General features: G+C 32.1%; 2 protein-coding genes across 5 annotated transcripts; both read right to left on the reverse strand.

Moving 5' to 3' along the window:
• Positions 1-97: 97 nt before the first annotated feature.
• On the reverse strand, positions 98-8,141 carry LOC107440277 (sn-1-specific diacylglycerol lipase ABHD11). 4 transcript variants are annotated; one of them, XM_016053165.5, is made up of 6 exons: positions 7,849-8,141; positions 7,417-7,570; positions 6,049-6,222; positions 4,767-4,958; positions 1,504-1,697; positions 98-343 (listed from the first exon to the last, which is right to left on the reverse strand). In XM_016053165.5, exons 1-6 carry the CDS (start codon positions 7,854-7,856, stop codon positions 211-213), a joined length of 855 nt encoding a protein of 284 aa, XP_015908651.1. In that variant the 5' UTR covers positions 7,857-8,141; the 3' UTR covers positions 98-210. The 4 variants fall into 4 exon arrangements, with proteins under 4 accessions (XP_015908651.1, XP_015908643.1, XP_015908665.1 ...); XM_016053157.5 differs by having other exon boundaries at positions 7,669-7,904; XM_016053179.5 differs by lacking the exon at positions 4,767-4,958 and having other exon boundaries at positions 7,849-7,990.
• A 10,888-nt stretch (positions 8,142-19,029) lies between these two features.
• On the reverse strand, positions 19,030-27,639 carry LOC107440301 (sn-1-specific diacylglycerol lipase ABHD11). Its single transcript, XM_016053192.4, has 6 exons — positions 27,590-27,639; positions 25,299-25,452; positions 23,358-23,555; positions 20,924-21,115; positions 19,850-20,046; positions 19,030-19,274 (listed from the first exon to the last, which is right to left on the reverse strand). The coding sequence occupies exons 1-6, from the start codon at positions 27,595-27,597 to the stop codon at positions 19,136-19,138; spliced, it is 888 nt and encodes a 295-aa protein (XP_015908678.2). The 5' UTR covers positions 27,598-27,639; the 3' UTR covers positions 19,030-19,135.
• Positions 27,640-27,733: the final 94 nt, after the last annotated feature.

The raw sequence follows: 27,733 nt of genomic DNA on the forward strand, positions 1-27,733 counted from the left end.
TTCGAATTAGTTAAGTATTTCAAAGTCTTGTTGCTTCCTCGGCTAGTTAAAAATAAATTGTAAAACTAATTTGAATATTATAAATAAAACTATAGAGTAGGGAACAAGAAAATTTTATTAACTGTAATTCGTATATTTAGATTAAAAATACTTAGAGCTTTGCTCTGGATATATTAAAATATGTCACTAAGTAAAGTCACACTTGCATCCTTATTCTATTCGTTTAACAAGTGTGTCCACGAATTTGTCAGGAAAATCCAAAAAAAGATGATGTTTGCAACCTTTGAATTCAATCATCTCTGCCTTTGGAAAGTGTTTCTTGATGTCTGCCTCCTCGGAACTTCTACATTAAAAAAAAATTTAAAATATGAATGTACTATATGAAATAGTTAAAATTAAAGAGTAATTAAAACTTTAGGAAGGTTAAGATTTACTGTTAAAGAATTAAAAATTAAGGAACGTTTTATATTTGACTAACGAAGCAATCATGAAACTGGGAAGTTGACTATCAAACTTTCTTATTTTTAAGCCACATGTTTGAACTGAGTTATTTTCTTACGAATTAGTCAACGCCTTGTAAAACAAGCTTGAAAAAGCTGCAGTGGTTTCATCTGTTGAATCGACTTAAGCTCAAAAATGTATTGTGCGTCTACGACAATATTCATGGTTTAATTAGAACTAAAATTAGGAGCAAACTAATTTATGCAGCTAGATTATTAAGTACCACTAATATGTAACAAAACTATTGTCAAAAGTACTAAAATTTGAGTTAAACAGTGGTACTGACTAATTTCCTTAGAAACACAATGGATTCATCCGATATACAAATTTTTTTCCAATCGCATTGCTCAATTCACTGTCTTAGTTTAATTTAAGCCGACCAGCCTGGGTAAGGGGCAGGGAAGTGTCCTTGCATCAGAAAGATTATGGGTTCGAATCCCGGGCAAGGCATGTATATTTCTTTCTCTCTGTGCTCTATGTCCTTTCTCCTTTGTGTGAATGTGACCCGCCCTTTAAACGGGTTGTGGTAGTGTGACGTAGGCGACGCTGCTCCACCGCCGTGGCTTGGCAACAGGTGCCCACTGGGTAACGAAAAGAGAGTTGGCAGTTCTGGCACTTTATGTGGCCAATGGACAGTAGTACCAATTGCCCGCCATTAAAAAAAAAGTTCAATTTAAAAAAATCTTGCAAGAATAATTCTAAGTCTTTAAGAGATTTGTCTAGTTACAGATTTTACAATTTGTATAGTCTAAAATCCCCAAATACAGTGATGACATTAAATTTAACAAGCTAAATTCTATATAGCTTTTGATATTCAAGACCTTGACCCAAGATAAAGATAAAATTTAGGATCGATAAACTCTATTTACATGTTTTTGACCGCTGAATTATATCGTATTGAATGTGCTTAGGCAGAGTAAGGAAGCAGTATAAGTTAGTTTTGCCTAAACTTAACTAGATATACGAATTAGTCAAGTAGATATCAAAATAACGGTTACTTACACATTGAATGGTGATGGGGATCCATAAAGGAAGTAAGCAGGACCATCATATTGTCCACTGTGGACAATGGGAGAGTCCTGGTATTGTTTGAGAGCATCAGCAAGAGCTTCGGCGTTGAAAAGCACATCATGTCCTCCATCTGGTTTTCTTTTGTACATGATCGTCAGGTAAGGTCTGTGTTCAGATTGGAGTTTCTATTGAAAAGAAAATTACCAAGAATTTACAAAATAGATATGTCAGACGTTAAAATTTCTAAATCTTTCAAAGAAATAAACATTTAGCATTAAATATGAAGCAGGTAAGAAAAGCTGAACAGAACTTTATACATTAAATGTGGATTATATTGCTCCAAACGTTGCTACCTAACAGAAGCAAAATTCTGGAAACATTTCCATTATATTACAGTACACTCGCTGTAGAAAGTCTTGTTTAAATTAGGCTGATGAGTTTCAAACTGGCGAGCAGGGTTGGTGAAAGGGGAGGGCAAGTCGACCGAACACCCAGAGAGTATATTTCTATTAACTATATATTCTTAGGTTAACTATTTATGGTTAATATTTTACTAAAGATGGTAAGAATGTATAGCAGAAAAACTACTCGTTTGAAATTGAATATGCTAGGTTCTGTGTTGTCCAAGAAAGATCTTTTCTGTAGAGATTTATGATTCAAGAAATCCAAACAAAAAACAAACAAAAGAATATTCTCAAAAGGACCGGGAAAGGAGTGCCCTTTGAGAATGAGCAAGAGCTGAAATTTAGTCTCAATTGAGCTTGTGGGCAAAACGTACTAAAGCGTGACTTACCGATACAAATCTTATTTCATGTAGAAAACAATTAAATTACATTTTGAAACCAAATACAAGTAAAGTTTCTCCTTCAAATATCCGCTATTAATAAATTGGGGCTATTCCGATGCAGGATCAAAAGGCTGTCTTCAAGATAAAATTTACCAAGATCATAGTAAATTTTAAGCTAACAGGAAGCATATATACAATTTCACTATATTTTATATAGGCTGTTCTTATATTTGAAACAATTAAACATTTCTTGAAAACTAAAGACTTAAATTATTTGCTAATAGAGGATTGTATAACTTATTTATTCATCCAAGTTACGTAAATGTTTATTACTGTTATATTTAGCGTTATATGAAGGTTTCATTTATTTCTGAAAACAGTTTTAAATAGTAATATTTGTCAGAGTAGAGAATATCTAATCTTACCCAGAAGTTATTTTATAGGAATAACCATTCAATATTGCTATGACGATTGTCGATTCTTAAGTGTTTTACGCAGTGTCATTTTAAACCGATTTTTATGATGCTATACTTCATTAACAGCTTATCACCAGTAGGCTCATCGCTTAGTCATAAGAACTGACAATGAGCAATTTTAGTTACAGCGAGTGAGCAAAGAAAGAATAAAAGGATACTAATCAATGGATCAGAGAATATGCGAATTACTAAAAGTCTGCAATAAATAGCAGTGAATTTATTTAGGGGCGAACCATTTTAACACATTTTAGAAAATAGTCTAATGAATAAATACTTAAATATTTATAAACCTAACAATTGTTTAACAGGAATATAAAACGAAATTCTCATTTTTGAAAGAATTTCTAACGCAATGACACATGAACGTTACGTTTATCGAAAACAAAGCCTCAAAAATTTTAGAGACTGCGTTGTTTATATATAAAAACACATCGCAAAAGATTATTCTCATTAAAATAGTACTTTTAATAAGCATTTATTCTAGATCACTATACGTCATTCATATTTAAACATACGGTTCCCTTTTTTACCCTTGAAAGCATTCATTGCAATTTCTTTTTCAAGTGTTCCCCAAAGCAAGATTTAGTATGGATAGATTTTATAATTATCCGCGAGAAATATTATAATTTCTTTACAGCCATATAATTATAAAAGCAAGACGATTAAGGTAGGTTTTTTAAAAGTAATACTCTTCCAAACCTGAGGTAAGGGCGCCGCTTTTAGTATAAACTGGAGCTCAAGAAATTCTTTCACCAGCACTGCTGGTGAAAGAATTTCTTGACCAGCAGTGCTGGTGAAAGAATTTCTTAACTTTTCTTTAACTTTCACCAGCACTGCTGGTGAAAGTTACGGAACAGTGAAGGAGCCCCTTACTACAATAATAAAGCCTGCATACGTGAATTTCAGATAAGAATGATAAAGTAATACGCGAACGAAATGCATGTACATTACGCGACGTAAAGCATTTAATCCAAGTAAAAATTCTCTAAAATTGAAAGATGCACGTGAAAATTCTTAAAAGGTTACTATAGTCCTTAAATCTACTTACTAGTGGTATTTTACAGACAGAAACATTTTATATAATATTAGGAAGCTAACATGTTCGAGAATGTAGATCAAATTTTAAATAAAAAAATATCCGCGACATTTATTGCAAAACTGACGAGCACTAGCTTTGGAAGATACTTTTAATTTTCTTTAATTTTAAACTTTTAAAATTTTACTGAAAACAAAGGCAATTTTTAAAAATCACATAATGAAATTGTTAAAACACCGGATATAAATCCTGAAGACTCATTTTCGATATGTTGAACTGCTTGGTTTCTTTGTTTTGAGATATTGTGCCTTTGCACGAGACTAAAAATTTAGTTTATTTTTATGAAGTATGGCGACCGTATTTAGGCAATGCATATAAAGTAAAATAGAACAATTTACTTTACCATTGACTTAGTTAAAGCAAAATCCACTGAAGTTTTCAGAATTAAATTGTAAATAGTTCATGTATACAGCAGTTGATATAGTCAAGCAATTTTAATAACAAGCATCAAAATAAACTACTAAAATGATTTTAGTTATAATATTAAACGTGAAACAATTTTTATAAGTTTCATAAATTAAGTTTACAGATATTTCCAAAAACAGTTTTCATTCGGCACTTTTTAAACGTTCGTAATGACAAACTAGTTTAACAACGATTTGTTTAATACAATGTTAACATTTAGTTTGGTTTGATTACAATTTTAAAAAACCCTGTATTAACCTTAAAGGACAGAACCATTATTAAAAATGTTTTGACTTTATTCCTTCACTAATCCAGGCTTCCTTACATTTTATAAATTAAGTTTGAGATTGCGGATTATTTATTATGAATAATTCATTACTTTAAGTAGTAAAATTTAGACCTATAGGAATTTAAATTTCTAGATTTATACACATTTTACGATGTTGATAAAACGAGTCTCAAATTTTAGATGTTAAAATGGAATATTTACCATTTCTTCAGGTAATTTTTCGACTAGAAGTTGTAGCATTGTTCTACGGATATCGACTTCGAGGATGTCTTTGGGAAGATTTCTGATTACCTCTGTCCAAATGTTCATTATTGTGAGGGATCTGTCAATCAATTCTCGAGGAATATTCTTCACATACATGTCCACAATAAAAGCTTTCTCAACTTTCTTTGGCTAAAAGTAAATTCACGAAAACCTTATTTTACTACGCTATCATGCCTAAACATTTACCAGGTTTTGGTTAGATTACAAGAAAAAAGTGGTTGAGAAAACTTGGCAGAGTTAAAAGTAAACTTTTAATACACTTTTGCTCGATTGAAAGTTAAATTTATTGATAAAGTGGGATAAAACTAATAAAGCTAGAGCTAAAAATTTTAAAAAGGTTTAAGCAAAAGTGCCAGAAAAATATATTTTGCTCGGTATTTACTTTTTGTAGAGTTAATTCCAGGAAATTCTTTAATTTCCTTAAACAATTTTTCCAAGACATTAAAATAGACATGAATTTAATGACATGTCTAGACCTTTCGATGTATCTTTCGTATGAAACTTTTTCAAGAAAAAATTTTTTAGTCTACAACGTTCAAAATGCCTTAAGACATTTATTCCTTAAATAGAACTGACATTTATATTTTTATTTTCGTGTCTGAATACGCATGATCTGCTTCCTTCAAAATTGGGGTGAGATGAGACAAGGTATTCCCTTACACTCGGCGTATCGTAATTTCTCATAGTTTTCACTTTTATAAACAAACAGTACCTAAATTACAATACACTTGCGGTAGCAATAAATAATTAAGTTTTGAATAAATTGTAATCATCTTTTAAGCAATATTTTAAAATGAAATACATTGAAAATTCCCAGATGCTGAAATACACATAGTGAAGTATAAATCTCTAATTTAGCTAACAAACCTTGAAGCCACTTGGACCATAATATAATATAAAATTTTGATATCCTTGATATGTAACACAGTGCAAATTAAAACTTAATTGACCAATTCAGTTGTTCCACATAATCGAGCATGATATAGCTCAACTACGTAAGGTTGTAACAAATACGTATTAATGTTATGTCTAACACATTAACGTTTTAAACGAATATGTTGAAAGTTTACCAGCTTTTCAGTTATGAAGACGGGCAACATCCCTCAAAAAGAGAATGCCTCAGCACGGGTCAATTTAGTAGTCTGATGTAACAAAATGCTTAGTTGAGGAAAAATAAGAAAGATGTCCTTAACTTTTGCATATAATTCGTATATCTTACTTCCTGCAATGCAGCACTGATGGCAGTCGATCCTCCAAAACTGTGACCGACCAAAACAGAATCTTTGATATCCATACGATCCATGAAAGTGTAGAGGTCCTGAAGATTGTTATGGAAACTAGAATCCTTTGTAATCTCACTTTCACCATGGTTTCTGGCGTCGTAAGTAAAGACCTGGATTAAATAATGTTGATTACACTAAAGAGTGGGAATTATTACTTATAATAAAATATCCTTAATGATAAAGTAGAATTGTTTGCTTTTAATGCAAATCTGAAGGTACTAAAGACAATTATTACTATAAAGATTTGACGCACTAGTGTAGTACTTTAGATCAGAAAGTCTGCTAAAGCAATATTATAAGTGGGAAATGCAACAGTACGCTTTTGTTAGACAATTCCGATGGATTTTCCAATTCAATAAGTTTTTAATTTTGAGTTTACTAGAGTAAAATGGCAGAGAGGACGAAATCATTAAACAGTGTCTTAATGAAACGTTGAGTAATCAAGGTAAACGTCGAAATATTAATAAATTCTGACTTACGGTTAAACTCATATTCAATACATAACTAAAAAGAATGTAGACATGAGAAGTGCAATTGCATAGAATTAGAAACCTTCCACCCGTTCGTAAAAATGGACTTGTTGCTTTAAAACAAGCTATTGATAGGATTGACGAAGTAAACTTTTAAAACAAGTCAAACTTTTGGTATCGCAGTTATGATATTTGGATTTTTGAATGTTGAATAAAGTATTTTATTAAAAAATTAAAACCTAATCAAACTAGAAAAATTCTGGATTTGAGCTTGGACTTCCAGATGGCAAATCCACTTTTAAGTAGTTTTCATTAAAACTCTTATTAATGTGGATAAACCCTTCCCTTAATTTATTGTACATTTAATGTGACAGAAACTTCAATAATTATTTCAGAAAAAATTAACAAACTTAAATTTAATAATTCTATTCGAGTAAAAACTGAATTGAAATAGGTTATTACGGGCAAGAACTATTAAGTTAAGAGTCAAGATTTTAGAAATAAAAGATTTAGTTTTATATTAAGCAAATTAAAAGTGCTTGAATATTAAGGTTATTAACTAAATTAAGCTAAGATTTTTTGTAAGATAGCTTATCTGAGAGGTCTACATGAATGTTTGAAGAGTATATAGAAGTTGTTTATAAACAGAATTGATTACTGATACAAATATATCGAGTAGTTGGAGTTTAAGCCAAAACAGTTAATATTTTGAGAATGAGCTTAGAGACTTAAATTTGAATTAATCAAATTTGATGTTAAAACTACCTAAATTTACTAATGCACTACCTAAATTAGACGTTCTACTAATTGAAGGTATAAATGTTTTACATATACCTTTCTCTTAGTCAATTCTGCCACTCGCTGAGGTATAGGGTCCCACACTTCCTTAGAGCACAACATGGAATGCATAAAAATCACAGGTGGCTTTCTCTTATCGCATCCACCAATAGCTTCAAACACACAATGGGCGAGCTTTACTGGTTGATATCTAGAAAAGTACAATAATTGAACTTAAATATAAAACATTTATTAATTAAATTTATAAAAGTCAAATAATTGGATTTTCAGATAAAATTTTCTTCATACGATAAATTCTGAAGCACTGCAAAAGGTAAACAGCAAAAAGTAAAAAACATTTCCCTAAAATTTCTAAGTATTATCGAGGCAAGTTTCAATTAATTTTAGTACAAATTTAATTGTATTTCAACGATACCCAATTTAAAATACAACATAAGAAATTAAAAGCAAAATCAACCATTTTTATACCTAGCCATTCTTCCAAGAGATGATTTCGTTCTTAGCTACAAGATAACATTGACCGCAATTTTCGCAACTTTAACCCATCTTTTATACTAGCATAAGGCTAAACGCATTGGCGTATATTCAGTGACAGTTACACCTTTATGTAGTGCATACACCATCCTTCCGTCAAACACTCAGAGGCATGAAGATATCTGGTTCGATTACCGCAACAAACTGAAGCTGAGAAGCATTTTTGTTTATCCTTTCTTGACCGTTGACCGTTGATGATGATGTGGGGGGGATCTCTGCTACTCGCTTTTATCCCCCTTGCTATCCTTTCTTTATGTAGTTCTTTTTTAAATCTAAGTCTTCTTCAGTGTGACAAAGAATTTTAGGCCTTTCCAGAATACAATATTACTGGTGAATGTTCGAAGGTTTTGCCCATTTTCCAAATGTTCTAAAACATGAAGGTGAAGGGTTCAATTCCAGCAGTATTTGTTTATCCATTCTTTGTGTAGTACTTTTTTTAATCTTTCTGTCTCCTTCAATATGGCAAGGAACCTAATGCTTTTCCAGAATACAATATTACTGGTATGTGTGCTAAAGTTTTGCCCATCTTCCAAATGTTCTGAAGCATGAAGGTAAAGGATTCAATTCCAGCAGTAGTTGTTTATCCTTTCTTTGTGTAATTCTTTTTTAAATCGTTCTAGGTCTCCTTAAATATGGCAAGTAATTTTAAGCTTTTCCAGAATACAATATTACTGGTGTATGTAGGAAAGTTTTGCCCATCTTCCAAATGCTCTGAAGCATAAAGGTAAAGGGTTCGATTCCAGCAGTACCGCTGAACTTTACTTTCATTCTGTCTTTGTGATACCCTTATGCGTCTTATAGCCTCGTTGTGAACTAATTGTAAATACATGATTCCCAGTAGGACACCGAAGTCAAGCATTACTGGCTGCCGTCAGTAGCAGTTTGGTGATCACTTTCCTTAGACTGCGTTGGGACCTATGATGCACGGTATCGGTGCTCTTTGAACAGGTCAAATGTGAAGTGCTCCTCTACTACAGGTGCAGGTCGTCGGGCTACCAAAGTCAGGGAGCCAACCCCACAGCATAGGATCAAAACTGTAATGGCTTGCCTTCGGATCATAATCTGCAATGTTTCCTAGATGGTCACCAATAGCCCATTTTGCAGCCCTAGTGCCACGGAAAAAAAGCATTCTACATACCTACCATTGTATTTTATGCTGTATTTGATTATTATTAAAATGTTTAATGAACTATTCAAGCACAAACGCCTACAAATATTTGAGTAAATAAATAAAACATAAAAGGCGTTACAGTACGGTACGGTATTTTCCTTTATGTCGTACTAGAGTTGCACGATGTGTTATTTCCGACGGTCCGGAAAAAGCGATCGCTAGAGATCAAGAGATAAAACACACACTTCACATACTGTTTTACACTGTTTACACATTCACACACAATCCATCCACAGATCATAATTTTAACCTGAACCAGAGCGCGATCAATCTCCAATCCAGTGCCCCCAGAGATATTGATTTATCATAGGAACTTGGATGGTCCCTAAATTCTAATTGAGAACGACATTTTGGTTTAAGCTATTATTTTGTGCACTGTCTATTGCAGATAAGTGTATTATAAGCAATTTATGTCAATTTCAGTTTATGGTTAAGCATAAATTTATGTAAAAAATTATATTACTTTAACTTTCTTGCCAACTTCTTTTTCTCTAGAACATCAATGGATAAAGTGTATTGTCCTTCCTCCAAAATGGTCTGAAGCGTGGAGGTAGCATGTTCAAATCCAGTAACTTTGGATGCATCTCTGTGTAATCGTGTATTGTAATTTATTAAATTATATCTATTGTAATTTATCTAATTACATTTGATAGTTAATCAAGTTACATTTTATTTTTTCTCACACATAATTCTCAGTTGTTGTCAATTTACGTCGCACTAGAGCTGCACAATGGGCTATTGGCGACGGTTTGGAAAACATCCCGGAGGATAATCCGAAGACATGCCATCACAATTTTGATCCTCTGTGGAGGGCATGGCACCCCCGTTTCGATAGCCCGATAGCCTGAGCGAAGTCGAGCACTTTACAGTAGCACAGTTTAGCGAGGACCAAAACCGCACACCCTCGGTCCCTACACAGACTGATCCAAGTGGTCACCCATCCGCACACTGACCGTAGCCAGTGATACTTGACTTCGGTGATCTGCTGGGAACCGTGTCTTAATGATCAGTCCACTGCGGGACACGAAAAAGTAATTAATACAGTAGCAGAATATCGAATGAATTACAATAAAGAGTAAAGTGTCATAAATTTACATTAATGTTTTGTTAGATTTAAATCAGTCTACTATTTTGATAGCTCTGTTTCCGTAGCTATTTAGCAATGATCACGCAGTTGATTCAGCGTAGTTGTTTTGCAATGATCACGCTCCATATATATATATATGTAATGTTAAAACAATTATATATTAAATATAATCCATAAATAGAGCATTTATCTAACGCGCAAACGTTTAAAAACTTTTCCCACAAGAAAGTAATAATATTGATCTAATTATCTCAAAAAATGTGATGATGTGGCTTTAGCAGCTTGGGAAATTGATCAGTCCCACGCTACTGAGACCCATTAACATTTAAATATATTGTCCAGAAAGATATAAAAACCCTCTTTCCAAGGTCAAATGTGCTATTCTCTACCTATCCACCAGCATGTAAGGTTGTCATTCTGGGGCTCTGGCCCTTACTTTAATAAAATTATATTATGATTCCTGCACTTTCCTGTATCTTTTTCAAGAAGCACCGGCCACACTACGAACTTACAATGTTTAGGCTTTCAAAGCGTAACAGATAAGTCGGCAGTGATAGTTTCCTGTCGCGAAAAATTATTATTGAAAACTGAAAATGCTATTTAATTTAACAATGGAATACATCTTTTGATAATCGACTTTCGCTTCTAAAATGATTCGTAACCTTGGATTAGAAATTCGAATGCGTGGGTGTGGTTAAAAAGAACGAGGACTGTTATTTCTCTCTTTGTTTTGTCTTCTTCTCGCTTTAATCACCGATTAGAACTTTATTTTGATGACTTTGGAATTAAGAAACAGAAAAATTAAACGAATAATGACTGATTCAGAAGAAAAACAGGTGGATGCTCCAGCACGCGTTAATATTTCTCCGTGTGAGGATAAAAATAATTTCCCCAACTGGATCAAGTATTTCAATAAAAAATGTGAAATTCTACATTTGAAAGAAAACTGGAAAATAAATAACATATCTGAATACCTGAAAAAAGACTTATTTACCTTCTACGTAAATGAATGCATAGAAATTGAAGAATAGACCTACTCCCCAGCATCGGTACAGAATGGAGCAGCCAAGGCAGTGGATTCCCCAGCATCGGTGCAGAATACAGCAGCCAAGGTTTGTGAATTCTTTTAATCGCTATGGAGTACCTCAGCATGATTCCCAACCTCCGCAGCCCAGCAATAACAACAGCTGTCCATCAAATGACTATTTATGTGTGACATCGCGAGTGAACAATAAGAATTTACTAACTATATTGGACACAGGATCCAACATCACTATAATTCCGAAACATTTTATAGGACAATCAAAAAAACATTTGAACTCTACTAGGATTTTAATTTCGCAATTTCAAGGAAATATCAAAGGAAACCTCCAAAAGGTAAGTGTTAAAATAGGAAACATTACAAAAGTAATAACATGCGCCTTTATAGACACCCCTCATTCTGTAACTCAATTTCCTCCTGCTTATTTAATGTATGGAAAATTACCTTGTGATTCTCTTGTAAATCAAAATATTTATCTCGCAGTTGATGAAGCAAGAAAAATAGCTGCTCAAAATACCCAAGAGTTTTTTTAAGAAAACCAAAATTCGTTATGACACTCATTTTTTGGAACCTAATTTGAAGTTAATGATTTAGTAATTTACGAAGAATTCCATTATCCTAACACAAGGAAATTAAGTTCACCATATTCTGGTCCATGCAAAATTTTAAAGAAATTATCTGAGGTGTCATTTGAAATTGATAAACCTAATTTTCTCACTAAGAAAGAATCAGAAATAGTACATTTAAACAAATTAAGAAAATTTTATCCAAGTCAACAGTTTCAATTGTATGTAAAAAATTCACAATAGCTTTTCAATGCTGGTATTTTCATATGTTTTTCATTTTTATTTTCTGCCCCTATTTTTGGAGTCCCGTTATTTTTTTTAATGCATCTATGTCGTCTGAATATTTTTATTACGTGATGTTTGAGAGTTACTTCGGAAAATTTAGATAAATTTCCTAAATTTTATTTTGCAAATGAAATATATAGAAATGGTTTTTTGAACCGTGGGACTCCTCACATAGAATGTTTCTTTACTGATGTTTTCTCCTCAATTAAGGATCAAGCATGAGTAAACAAACTTAAATCCCTATTTTTTTCCGTCTAGTTTGGAATATTTTACCCAACTTAGACTATCAATTGTTATCAATGGATAACGCTTATATTTTTATTATTTTGGAATAAAGCATATCATTTTCAACAAAGATTTATTATGCACTTTGTATGTAAATTTTTATGCTATCGAAGAATTTAATTATTATGTGGAAAAGTAAACATTTTAAACTAGATTGCTTATATTATTTGTATTATTTTATTTGTATTGATTTCTTCAAGTGTAGTCATATGTTGTGAATAATTCTACACAATATTTGTGAAAATACATAATTACTAATGAGAAAGTAAGAAAAACTATGTAAATGATAAGTGAATTTAAATGACTTTATGAATAATAATTGTTTCGAAAATGAAACAATGATGATTAAGAACATAAACTTTTTTTTTCTTCTGAAATGGATGAATAACTTAATAAATTTAGGCCCGAACAATGGATCCAGTTTATTTCAAGAAAAGAACTTTTCACAAGTTGTGAAATTGTGGTTTGATTTATTTTTATTTTAGATATGTCATGGTATTTTTGTTTTAGATATTCTAGAGTTGTTTTGATATTTTTTTTTCTTTTCAACAGGAAAAGGAAAAATGTACATAATCATTATTAATTATTATAAAGATATTAATTATTGTTATTCAAAGTTATGCAGAAATATTTAGTTAGTTTTATATAAATGCTATTGTTGTAATACTTTACTTATAAATGTATAATATTGGACAATATACCAGAAATAATAAATTTTAATTAGAGGTCGCGTGAAGGGGGAAGTTCTGACCAATAGGCTAGCATATTGATCAGACCTTTCTTCAGAGGGGGGGAATATTATGTAATGTTAAAACAATTATATATTAAATATAATCCATAAATAGAGCATTTATCTAACGCGCAAACGTTTAAAAACTTTTCCCACAAGAAAGTAATAATATTGATCTAATTATCTCAAAAAATGTGATGATGTGGCTTTAGCAGCTTGGGAAATTGATCAGTCCCACGCTACTGAGACCCATTAACATTTAAATATATTGTCCAGAAAGATATAAAAACCCTCTTTCCAAGGTCAAATGTGCTATTCTCTACCTATCCACCAGCATGTAAGGTTGTCATTCTGGGGCTCTGGCCCTTACTTTAATAAAATTATATTATGATTCCTGCACTTTCCTGTATCTTTTTCAAGAAGCACCGGCCACACTACGAACTTACAATGTTTAGGCTTTCAAAGCGTAACAGATATATATATAATATATATATAATATATATATATATATATATATATATATATATATATATATATATATATATATATATATATATATATATATATTGAAAATCTTAGTCAAAATTGAAGACTAAAAAATGCACGCATTATGAGATCACAAATGGCGCTGTCGAAAGAAAGTGAATTAAAATTGAACAAATTACTATTGAGCAACGTGGTATTGAAGATCTCAAAACTTGTTTTGTTGGTGAAGGAAACTCAAAAATATTTCTAATACAGTTCTTTCAACTCTTCTCAGTACCGTTTAGCATTCACATGGGTTTTGATATTTAAAGTGTCTCTTTCCTCAGAATTTACTAATTCGACGTCGATAGCCTTTTTCTTTTTTCCTGATTAATATATAAAAATTATTGTATTTACGTATAATTTTTTTTCTTTTCATCCTTCAAAAGTATTCTAAAATATATGTTAAGGGAGGTCTTTTCAGAAGACGTCCCGCAGTGGACTGATCGTTAAGACACGGTTCCCAACAGATCACAGAAGTCCACTTGGATCAGTTTGCGTAGGGAGCAAGGGTGTGCGGTATTGGTCCTCGTTAAACTGTTCTACCGTGAAGTGCCCGACTTCGCGTGCAGGTCGTCGGGCTACCAAAGCAGGGGTGCTAGCCCCTCTGCAGAGGATCAAAACTGATGGCATGTCTTCGGATCATCCTCAGGGATGTTTCCCAGACCGTCGCCAATAGCCCATTGTGCAGCTCTAGTGCGACGTAAATGAACAACAACAACATTTCAGAAGACACAATATAATTTTTAAAAAAAGGTTTTTTTTAGTAGTAGGTTCTGCTTCTGCTGTACAACATTTAAGAAAAGTAGGCTTCTTCGAAGAAAAGCTGAACTGCCATTTTTTAATCGCTTTGAAAATATCAATATTTACGATGTTGAGGTCAGGAGAGCCTGTTTGGTACGGCATTAGGCCCATGTCCAAGAGGTAGTGGGTTAGATCCTCGTCAACCGAAGACTCTCCATGTAGTAAATGGTGACTGATGCACGTTAAACCTGTCGAGTATCAAAGTCCTATGTTTTCTCATAACAAATCATACCTCTGGGGGTACTGATCCAGGAGTTTTCTTGCCTTCTGAATTTGTTCAAAATTACAAGGCTACGGAGTTGAATATTAGTAGTGGCAAAAAAACAACTGGCTCAACGGCGGTTATAAAATAAGATATAAATATGTTACTTTAATGGTTAAGAAAATAATAAATAAGAAATTGTTGCATTTTAAAACTATGGAACATTTCCTCACACATCGATATCTCACTAAGAAGCATTCAATAATTATTTTTGAAAATTTGAAAGTTTCAACGAATTCTCTCAGGAGATCAGAAACGAAAAGCTTACTTAGTGCATTTTACATTTTGGCATGGTTTTGGAACATACGATCTAGAGTGAGAGTTCATTGTAAACATTTTGTTCTATTATTCTATTTTTCAATTGTTCTATTCTTTGCCCAGTCAAAACTATTCTTAAAATGTATAGACTATTTTTTTCTTTAGCAATAGATGATTACGCTTCTTTCAGTAATTGTGTCTTCGGTATCCCGGACAAGCTGCAGTTTTACTCCTCAGCCTTTAAAGGACAACTTCAAGTGAGTTTCAATATAATTTTTGAACTCTTGTGCGTTAGGTTGTAAAAATTTTAATTTTAACTAAGTATTTTAATCACTTAGTTTTAAATCGTTACGACTTGACCAAAAAGAAGCACTATTTGGGAAAATTACAAGAAAATTGAGTTAACAGGCATTTAATCATGTCGAAACTTCACAATATGGCTAGAAAAGTACTTTCAGGTATAAATAAAAACCATATCAGACCTGAACCATTTTAACGATGCGATTTTTTACTTCAAGGGCTAAAAAAAAAAAAAAAATTCAATGGAAAATTTTTTAACCTCACCTTGTCTTTCGATCACTTTTTTTCTTTCCACTTTTTTGTCTTTCATTCACTTTTATGAAGCCACAAGAATATTAAAGTTTCTATTCTTAAAGAGACAATGCCTCAAGTGTCTTACAAGAAACAAAAATAAAGCTGCTAAAATGTTTTTAGGTTTCTCAGTTTAAAAATATTTCACTAACGCATTCGCTTAATCTCTTAAAGATAAACTAAAACAAATAAAAAATACGGACAGTCATGGTTTAAAAGAAACAAAATTTGTCAATACAATAAAACTTTCCTAATCTTGAAATTTTACAATTATGCTTATCAAGCAGTGGTCGCTCAGGGGAAGGAGCGTTCACCTTTTAATGAAGTGAGCCGGGTTCGAATTCCAGCTATGTCTGGTGAATAAGACTTCCGCATCCAGCTTGCACAGACAGCTGTGCTGACGTAAAAATGTCTCAGTGGTAGAGGGATCAAGGGTTCAATGTCCCCTTGCCGATAGGGGGATTTAGTTTCCATGTAATGCAAATGCGGGTTACTTCCATCGAAAATTCCTCCTCGAAGTCAAAATTTTGCCCAATACTTGATTCAGGTGTTGCCTAGTCTTCTGGATTGGGTTCAAAATTACAAGGCTACGAGTTCAACGAGAATCATAAACCCAAATGTTGGGAGTTAGCACTAGGTTCCACGTCCTCGGGAGAAGTGTTCATTTCAGCGCTGGTGCAATACTAGAAAAGTGTCCTCGCTTAAAATTGAGACAACTTTTAATTTGCGCTAAACGCAAACAGTGAATTCCTTTTCAGTCACTTACTTCGCTTTATCATCTGTGATTATACCTTTAGTTACTCTAGCCAATTAAATGAATAGCAGCAAAATGTCTCAAAAAGGACAAACTGTTAATTTAAAAGAGAGAAATATAAAATGTATGAAATACTTAATGTTGAAAATTGAACATGAAGATTGGGAAATACATTTTTGTCATACAATCGCAAAATGGCACTCTTGCTCAGGATTGTTCACCTCCTTCTCCCAAAAATAGCGAAATAGTATCGTCGGATACCACGTGATGTAGGCGGGGCCAAGTGTCAACTCCTGGTTACCGAACTATACTCCTTATTGGATTTTGTTGAGAGCAAATCAGACTGAAAGTCACGTAGAATAAACTGAAAACTTAACATCCTCCCCACCCTGGTCGACCTCGAGGGGGATGACCAGAGCTACCGGACGGGTTATATTGTGACCATTAACTCTCAGCTCACAGGATCTTATTTTTCCATCTCGTCCTTCATGCAAGTTCACCACTCTAGCTTTCTTCCACATGTGCCGTGGTCGGACATCTTCTTGTAGAAGTACAATATCGCCAATTCGGATGTTAATGATATTGTCCTGATTACGAACTTGATGAAATGACCGCAATTGAAGCAAATATTCCTTAGACCATTTTTTCTAAAAGCAGTCGAGTAAGTTCTGCTGCTGCTTGTAGATTTTTCTTAGCTTTGTGTTGTTATTTGGGCTGGATGGAATGGCCGTTAGTTTTCGTCCTGTCAAGAAATGGCTTGGTGTTAAGGCTGTGGAACTGTCATCTTTTCCATCTTCGTATAACAAAGGTCGGCTGTTTAGAGCGGCTTCTATTCCAATGAGGGCCGTGGACAGACCTTCCTCGTCAAGAAGTGCTCGTCCGAGTACCTTTCGTAGACATCGCTTGACAACTCCTATTAGGCTCTCCCACCAGCCTCCCCACCAAGCCGCTCGGCTTGGTATGTATTTTTGGTATGTCCTCGGTTAGTGCACAAAAAACATCTATTACTAGTCTTCAATTTCTGTATGCGAGCGTCTATGTCCGTTACAACATTGCACTGTTGAGGCCAATGTCAGACAGTTTTACAGAAAGGACAAAAGGGTGACATTTTACTTTTGGTAACTGATTTAGAATTCACGTTAAAATTTTCTAAGGAGGATTTAATAGGATAGTCTGGAGCAAGTGAACCTTTAATATTACTTGCAGTAATTGATCCCTCGACCTCTTCTGATAAAAATTTCATTATTTTTGAAATATCGCTTTCACCAAAATTTTCACATTTGGCATGTACTACAATCCAGTTACGACAGATTTCATGAGGAAAAGCACGAAGTATTTTAGGAGCCAAAATTCTTCCGTATGATTGAGTTTTTTCTCCTAATGCATCTAAAGCCTGTATTCTTCGATTACAATCAATATATAACTCATTTATTGCTGCTGGAGAGTGATTTTTGACAGGTTTTAGGTTTTCTAAGTAATCGAGATGAGCCTGTATTATTTTATCTTTATCGCCATATTTCGATTTCAAAATATTCTTTGTTGTTGCATATGTTTCTGCAGTTAGATTAATTCCATCAACTATTCGTTTTGCTTCTCCATCTAAATATCCCCGCAAAAAAACATGCTTGTCAATCAGCGATAAACTTTCGTTTTTGTCGATACAGTTTTCGAAACGCTCCCAAAAACTATGGAATTCTTCAATTTCGCCGTAAAACGTATTTATCTTTATTGCAGGCAACTTTACTGTAACATTTGAAGGTGAAGCCGAAAAATTATTTATATTGGCAGCTGTTGGCGATGTTTCAGAAATTGAATTCTTGTTCCGATTCGCTGTTCTTTTGAAATTAAATAACGCCAAATGAGCTATTTCTGTGTATCTTTCGCATTCTATTATGTCTTCCTGATATTCTTCATCATTTAAAAAATTATGTATTTCATCGTCTGCCAAGATTAATTCTTTTATTTTATCTTGTAAACGCTCGATGTTGTATTCCTTTTCAGTTTGTGTACTAGCAGCATCGTTCAATTTCGTCGTTAGTTTTGTAATGGCGGTACGTAGCGTTCTTCGTTTGCGTTTAAATATTACAAGTTTTTCACTACCGGTAGCCATTCCAATTCATATTTCTGACGAAAGTAATTATAACAAGTTCAGTATGATTTACCGAGTTATTTCGACACCAAATATTGGATTTTGCCGAGAGCAAATCAGACTGAAAGTCACGTAGAATAAACTGAAAACTTAACTTTTTTTACATAAAAAGAATATAAAAAACAAGATGTTGCCAGCACAGGAAAATCAAAACTATAACTAATCTCGAACTCAAACCTCAACACTCCTGTTCATGAATCAAATAACTTAATACCATAATGTAACGGGCAACTATTATTCTTGCTAAAAATTCACCCATTTCATGGTTTCCTCGTATGATTACGATGCAACAAGGCAAGCTAAGAAAATTTCGCATAAAATTTAGTTATTTAAAAATATTTGTTTAACAAAAATCGCTCTCCGTGTATGATAGCAGGTTGAGAGTATCGGTGCTGGTTCAGAGGGGCGATTAACGTTTAATTAAGACGGAAATTCCAATAGTATTAAAAAGGTTTCATTGTAGCACTAGAGAGTGAATTGACACAAGCTAAAATAAAAACATAGTACAACGCAGATTGATTAAGTGAATTGCAGCAAACACATGCGATTATTCACACATGATCCTCATATTATTCTGAACATTTACACTAAATAAAAGCATCAAAATTTTAAATTAATATACTTTAATCAATTTATATAATACATTGCAGCTTTGCTTAGTGAGCAAACTTAAAACCATACAATTACATAGAACTACTTATATTTTAAACCTTTAGATTGCGTTGATTTTCTCTCCAATGACCTTGGCCAGTTCAGCAGGCTTGTCAGCAACAAAGATGTGTGACCCTTCCTCAAACGGTACCAATTCTGCTTTTGGAAAGTGTTTCTTCATGGAATCCTCAGAATTATTTCTATAATAAAAAATAGTTATAGGTCTTGTTTACGCATTCGCAAAATGCACTAACACTGGATTTAAGAATTAGTTATTCAGGATTAATGTACAGCTTAAGTCTTAAAGACATACGCGTTTTATTCATTAAATATATGAAAACAAATTGCTTGTAGATTTAAACATACAGAACAGAACTTGAAATTAATTTTATTTCAAAGACAATATTATAAATGAAAAATAATATTTACAAATTAAAAATTTTATCCCTGATCTCCAGAATAGCTTACTGTTTCTCCTTACTAAGAGTTCAAAAGAACACCTAAACTGGTGATGTTTTTGCTTTGAGTTTTATACTTTCACAGCCTTTTGAATAGCTTACTTCAGCATAAAACAAACTTGGATAAATTATTAGTCTGTATTAAGACATGCAGACATTTAGCTAGACTCGACGATTTGTATAATATAAATTCTAGTTAGATTTTCATAGAATTAAAACCATGGTTATGCTCCCTTAAATTCTTTTTCTGATCAATGCTTCTTTCAAAACCAATTTCATATTTGGAATAAGATCAATTACAAAGCTATAAAACTTACATTTCATAGTGAGATTTGGTGCCATAAAGGAAATAAGTGGGTCTATCATACACTCCCTGGTAGTCCTCTTGGTGTTTCTCAAGGTCTTCCAGAGCTTTAACAAGAGAATTTGTATTGTAACATGCATCCCAGGCCTTTTCAGATCCCTTGAATTCAAACTTTCCTTTCAAGTAAGAAGCCTTCTCGTTATCCTCTTTCTGTAAATAAATAATTCCAAAGACTGAAAATGACGAAAATCATTCACTGCAAACAGATCTAGACTAAAATAGAGGGTGAAAAGATCAAAAGCTGCATACAAATACCTTGCCGATGTAGTTCTCTGAATCAAAAATCAAAAAATACAGTTGGTGAAAACATTCTCAGAACAAAATGTTAAGCAGTTAAATTAAATTTCTTTTAATAAAAACTGCTTCGATCAGTTGTATGCTACGATTAAATTTTCGTATTTTTGGTATAAACTAAAAACCCAATACATAAATTTTAATAGATAATTTGAATAGTTTTAGGCTTACGTTAAGTGATTTTACCTGGATTGCACCCTGTATTTTGGTCAAGTTTTCAATTAGCAGTTGAAACGTGATTACCGTGTTCAATAGTTTAAGCATTCTAGAGTTAAAAAATTCAGATTTTGAGAAAAATTTTCAAAGAGCAGCTTAACTGTATTCTAGCACTTTGAATGCTAAATAGAGTTTAAAATAAAATAGGCAATTAGCTATTTAAGAGAGTTTAACAAATTTAAAAAGTAAACCAGACAAATGAGTTGTTATTTTATTATACAATCGTTGAAGAAAAATCAGAGTCACAGAATTTTAAATGTCACATCAAAATCTCCATCTATTAAGTTTCGAATCTCGATGTAATCAAGACACTTTATATAATTTTAAAGGAGGAATTAAGTAAATAAGTACAGCAGAAACTAGATATTTTAATTCCCCCAAAAGCAAATCATATGCAAAAAATAGCGTGGATTGATGTTAAGTTTAACATATTTTCTAAATAAAACGCAGTCTACGATTTCACCCCTTAATTTCTCACTTTGTGTAGAGAAAACTAGAAGTATAGAAATAAACCTACCATCCACTTTTCCAGTTTTCCATATAGACTCTCCACACTCAATTTTGTGACATCCTCTTTTGGGGTACCTTCAGGAAGCTCTTGGACGCATTTTGTCCACGTAGTCACGAACTCTTTCGTACGTTTAATCAGTTCGTTAGATACTGGCTTCGCATACATTTCCACAATAAATACCATCTCAAATTTAGCAGGCTAAAAAGAAACAAAGTTCAGCATTACTACCATTTAGATTTTAAATGCCTTAAAATGTTTTGTTAGCTTGTTGCAAATCTATTTCAGGAAATTTCACCGTTTAACGTTTCTGAAAGTTTAACTTCACTTAATTTGATGTGGAATAAAGTTTGCTTCAATGCTTTTGGTGCAAATAAACTAGTTTTACCAAATCTCCGCTCTTTTAATTTAACGATCGTGCTCAGACTATGAGGATCATATGCTTAAAATTTTAAGATATCTACAACAGCCCTTACTCTGGTTTCAGACAGCTCATTTCCTCGTTTTTTACCCCAAAATGTCTGTATAACAAAACCGGATATTATATAACGTCTGTATAACAATATTCGGAATGTCTGTATGACAAAACCGACGAAACCGGACAAAGACACCGGATATGTTGCTTTCAAAATATACATTCTAACTATATGCTAGAACATATGAAGTCTTATTGAAAGAGAATATTATTTTTCAAATCCAGGTAATCTAAATTCTTAAAACTAGTTTAACCAAAGTACAGATTCTGCAAACTATGAAAGAATACTTATTCTTTAAGGAACTGTTTAGACCAATAATAAATCAAATAGGAAATTATCCTTATCGCTATCGATAAGTTTACTTAATTTTTAAAAATCTCACTATAAATATTAAGTTTTATATCAGGCAACACATAACCTGATATTTTGGGCACCTACTCGAGCGAGAGCTTATGAAAGTGATTTTAAGGAAATTGTCTACAAAGGATAGTTAATATTTTACGCATAAAAGTGGTTAAATTTGCAGTAAATTATAATTTAAAAAATTACAGTTCATAAATATAGCCCCTTCATCATACCAAATTAAAATTTTATTCCTGTAGCCTATATAGCTAATAGTATGGTGCTTTTCCAACAAGTTTAAAAATTCTGTCCATTTTTTTACATACCTTTATAATATGAAGTTTAAGTTAAGTTGAGGTGAGATTTTGCGCACCAAAAATTTAACATTAAGCTGAATAACAAAGCAACGGACATAGAGATAAGAAAATAACATAGTATTAATTTGCATACACTGATGCTTTTGTACAGCCTGCTCAATTTGCTTATTAAATTTTAGAAGCAAGATTAATCCGTTTTCTTAATTCTGAAATACTTTCAGAATAGTTTATTTTTAAAGAAATTAAGTTACTAATATACAAAGCTTTATCACGCATGACTATTATAGGAGTCATTTATTTGCGATAATATCGTGGAAGGTTGCAAGGATTTGTTAAAATAAAAGATTCATTTTTGTAAAAGAAATTACAATTCCAGCCTCTCAGACCATTGTGCATATTAGTGTAACAGACCACGCTACTTCACTCACCGAGATGCTTAATGATAAGTGCCTGGAAGTCGAAGTAGATCGAATTTCTATAGTTCGAATAAATTTATATAAATTACTGTTTCCTAAATTTTAATATCAGTGATAATCCATATAGATTCTTTTACACTTAGAAACTTTAATACTTAGAAGCAGCATTAGTGTGCAAGTATTTAAGACTCTAGTGAAGCTAAATTGTAGGGTTTTTAATTTAGTGATTCTATAAATCTCTCGGTTTAACAAAGTGACAGTTTGAAATTAATCATTCAAAGAAATTTCTCTGAAAATTTACTCATTATGAAAAATTAGCACTTCTTGAATAAGACACTTTAATTGAAAAGGCTTCAGATATACTAGATTGACTATTTCCGGCAAATATCAGGATCAGACTTTTAGTAATTCGAAGAAACTAGTATTTGCTGCAGCATGTTAAATATTGCATACTCATAATGGGAAAGAACAAGTTTAAATGTTATTAAAATAGTCACTGGATCAAAACCAGGTTGGCTGCTGTTTAATGGAGAACGCACAGAAATATTCAAATGCCAATCTCAGTACGAAAGAGTAAGGGCAAAGCTTTGAACACATCGGCCTGAAAGATTCTTGCAAACAGAATCTAGATCACTGGACCATGTGTAAACTTAAATATTCAAAATAGGAAATTTAAACATCTTGCAACTTTCACGAATATTTAATCGGATGATTGAATGGCTAATTAATCTGCCTATAATGCAACAGGAATCTAGTAAAGAGTTAACAGAAGTAATACATTTTTTTTAAATGTAAATTCATGCATGCTCAAGCATGACTGAACAAGTTAACTGCTGCCACGAATACATGTATGCGAGTCAAAGGAATATAAATTATATAAAATTAAATATACCTCTTTTAGAGCAGCTCTAATGGCAGTTATTCCACCCATATCATGACCTACTAAAATAAACTGTTCTGGATGTTCTCGCATTTCAGTTTTAATTTGATCCATCAATAGAAAGAGGTCGTCAACATTAAAATTGAAACTAAAGTCAGACTCATCGGCATGTGTTGTCTCACCATGATTCCTGGCATCATAAGTATAAACCTGAAAGGCAAAACATAAACTAAGTCTTTTAAAAGTAGTATCTACAGAAATTTATCTGCTTTCTGAATCATTAGCAAAAATGGGGAAATAACACAAGCCCTAAAAGTAGTGCGCTTTGATATAAAATCCCGCATTCTAAAACTGCAATCTTCATTTAATTATAATATAAAAAAATTTATAGCAGCCGAATAAAATAGCGAAATTTTAATTTAATGTTTCTACTCTTAAACAAGAGATCAATGAAAAACCCAATCTGTATTCTGTTAACGGAGGAGTTATATATCAACAAACAGAATATGAAGCATTTTAATCGTAACAAATTCAGAAAATTTTCGGCAAATTTTATCCCAAAATCTAAGGTTGAGGTTGATTAATTTTTGAAAATAAGTTCGTTAAAATATTAAGCGCAAAACTTTATTTTAAGAGATATCAATTAGGACTTCTACTACGTAAGGCTTCCTTAACAGAATAGTCTTTTAGATTTTGATACTGTCTTTTGTCTTCATAAAGCAGGTCTGATAATGCATTTTATCAAATAGTATTTCGGGGAACTGCTCTAACACTTCAATTCAGAAATTTTTAAGCTCAAAAAACTATTTAAAAACTGAACTTTAAGGACCAGAAAAATGCTTTTAGAATGAATTTACTTTTGAGTAAATACAATGCCTTAAGTATCAGAAAATATAATCTCTATATTTAATTTTCTTCTTAGAAATTCAGGGAGATTACAAGAATAAAGTAATCATAACTTAAAACTAGTGATCGAAGTATCGAAACGGCTACTGGTGAGCTGTATTTTAAATCTGACGAATAAATAGTTCCTTCGGACTATTTAGTATGATTGCTATTTAACATTCAAAGGCCTAAAAAATATTGTTCTTTGCTAATTGATTAAAGGAAAATTTTTAACTATATTAAGCGTCTATGTAAACAGCAAAGTTTGTGAACAATCATTCGTGATTACAGTGAACAACAGTGAACAATCATTCGTATAATTAATAATTATAGATGGTAATAATAGCATCTAGTAACTTCAATTTCCTTTTCCAATGAATCTTAGTTTCATAAAGATAAATAAACTTTGGAAGCAATCTTAAATTTTGTTACTTTGTTAAGTAATAAAACTGACGGTAAACTGAAAGTTTTGACACTAAACTGTTTAATACTAAACCATAATGAAAATTAGTAAAACGTAAACTTTTGCGTTGGGAACAGCTTTGGAAAAAATTCGATAAGGATTTTACACTTTCAAAAGTTACTCACGTAGTTTACAACACTGGTTTAGACAATTTTTGCGATAAAAAATAAAACTTAACATTCAAACCAATTACTTCCGTACTTTTTATATTTTAGTAACAGCGTTCACTATAAGTTGGAACTAGATCTTCAAAAAAAGTTCTTGCTAACGTTTTAAATTTATCAATGTTCTAATATTCAAATTGAAACTAAGAGAAATTTTCATTTTACAGATATCACGCACGGTTAAGTGTTTGGCAGTTATAATTCTCGATTAATAAGCAAATCTGATATTTAGGGTTCAAGGCACACTATTAATTTTTAATAGTTAACAAAAAATAACATGCATATTAACAAGAAATTTTTATCTGTTCGTTTAGTTTACTAAAATTTATTCATTTATAGCGAGTATCTGGTACTCAATATCATTAATTTGATCTTTCATGCATTACTTGAATAGATCTAAATAGCAGGAAAGACTACAAACATCTAAAATTCGTAACTTACTCGTCTTCCTGTGCTATTCGCCACAGTTTGAGGAATATCACCCCATATTTTCTTTGAGCAAAGCATAGCATGCAGGAAAATTATGGGATTCTTCTTATCCTTTACTTCACCAGTTGGATCAACATGTTCGAAGCTTATCGAGACTGCCTTAGATCTACGGAAATTGGAAAAATTTAAATTCATGAGTACAAAGAATCAGCAAGATTCTTCATAAATTTCAATACATAAACTAAAATGATTGAGGATATTCTAACTGCGAATTTTACGATGAGCAACTAGAATGAGTATAGAATAAAAGCACCAGGTGAAGCAGTCAAACTTAAATTGCTCATCGTATTAATAGCTAAAGACTTAAAATTAACAAATTAGATTGATAAATCAATTAGCATTAGAAACAGAACCTAGAGATATAGCCGAAGAGCAGTCTGGTCATTCACAGATAGTGAAGATCAATTAAGGAATGAAAATATAATCTTAGTTCTTAAATTATAATCTTAGAATATCTTAATTTTTTAAATAAATTGACTTAAGGAATTTATGGTATTTTACTAGATCTATATTAGAGCATTTAAACAGAACTCTGATTTTTCAGTTATACGCACACATTCGGTTTAGATAATTTAGTTGCCTTCATTACAAATACGGATTATAGATATAAAGTAATCTTTTTTAATGAAACTGGGGTACCTTTTATACACAGAAGGGTATGCAATACTCAAAACTACCTAGGGTTAAGGAATACCTACCAAACTCCAAAGCAGCTGCACTGGCATCTCCTAACATTTTAAGTATAAGGTTATATATACGAGTTTCTATAAGGCAAACACGTTATTGATTACATAAGCACTTAATCGTTTCTTTTCCTAATTTGTTCCAATTTACTAAGTCCTTTAAGTACAAAGCAACTAAAATGAGACGGGCGAAGTGTTAAGGTGCCGTTGTATACCGGCACTCTCAAAAAATTTTCCCCACAAGCAATAAAAGCTGTTACAACATTCAGGTTTATATACTATAACTGAATATTGAATACTTCAGTATATATCAAATCTAGTCTATGAAGTCTCGCATATTTGAAATCCGTATTCATTAAAATACTCTTAAAAGAAAGAAATTGTATGAAGTATACAAGTCGTATAATTCAATTCATACAATTATATGAAGTATACTTCAGTATATATCAAATCTGCCGAAAACCGAAATCTCCATTATGGAAAAAAACATGGAAATATTTAAGACTAAAAAAATTGCGGAAACAGACTGCCTAATTTATTCTTTTACCAAATTCAAACTACAGATCCCAAGCAACTGCAGCCATGCTTAAGTCAATGTTACCAGGTTTTCTAACCCAGCACACAGTTGCGCAGTCTAATCGTAAACTACAAATTATGTTTAACACCCCAAAATTAAGAAGTAGATTTACGATCATAATGCAAAATGTTATTCGCAATTAAGAAACTGAATCTTTATTTGTGTTTAACAGCTTTAATCCTTTCAATTTACTTAAGCATAGAAGAGAGGGTTGGTTTAAGAATCTCTCCATCTAGTTTCTTTTCATTGGAAAGGTTGGAACTGGATGAAATATTAAACAAATTTATTGAACTCAATATTATTATCCGTTAAACCCAATTGTTATTATGCTTTATAATTCAGTTTTTTTTTCAAATAATCGAAGGAATTATTAGTTTTAAAAGTAGTTCAATTGTTAAAATCTTTATACAAAATTAAATTATGGTTTGGAACAGTTACATTAAGCAGAGCATTTAATCAGCACTAAAAGCATTTCAACGACTTAAGAAAACATAAGAAACAAGCACATGTTTTAAAAAAAAAGTAATCAAATTCAAATGTTCATTATTTTTGTTAGCCCAACTGCAATTTTACCTCAATGAATAAAGTTTCAATACATAGAAATTGAAATCACAAGTTACGTGAAAACCACACACCATAAATTAGAATTAAACTTTAAAACCTTTCAAACGGCTCCAATTCAAAATTATCTCTACAAAAAATACATACATTAAAAAGCCTTTTCTTTCGAATTCTTATTGCATTATGAACGATTTTAAAAAATTAGAACTAAAAATGGTATCCAAGTATAAAAATAAAGTCACAACGACTACATTAACCATTAAAGAGAAAAAAGAATTTTTCATTTCTAAAGAGACTAAGAACTTTAATTTAAAATGCATTAAAGTTTCTCAAAACTATAAAACCAGTCTCTTTAAAACAACAGTAAGTACATACATTAATAAAAATTCTAGAAGAATTGAAACAACAATAATGATTCTTACGCTTCCATTTTTTAAAAATCTTGCCTGTCCACTTAATACTGCTACAAGTAGAATTCTTAAACTGCAATAAAACTTCTCATTAGCTGGCTTTTATAATATAGAGAGACAGAAAACAACAATCTATATCCAGTGACAGTTGCAGTA

This window comes from Parasteatoda tepidariorum, chromosome 8 (assembly GCF_982258835.1).
Source record: "Parasteatoda tepidariorum strain Cologne lab strain chromosome 8, Ptep-v5.0, whole genome shotgun sequence".
Classification (NCBI taxonomy): domain Eukaryota; kingdom Metazoa; phylum Arthropoda; class Arachnida; order Araneae; family Theridiidae; genus Parasteatoda; species Parasteatoda tepidariorum.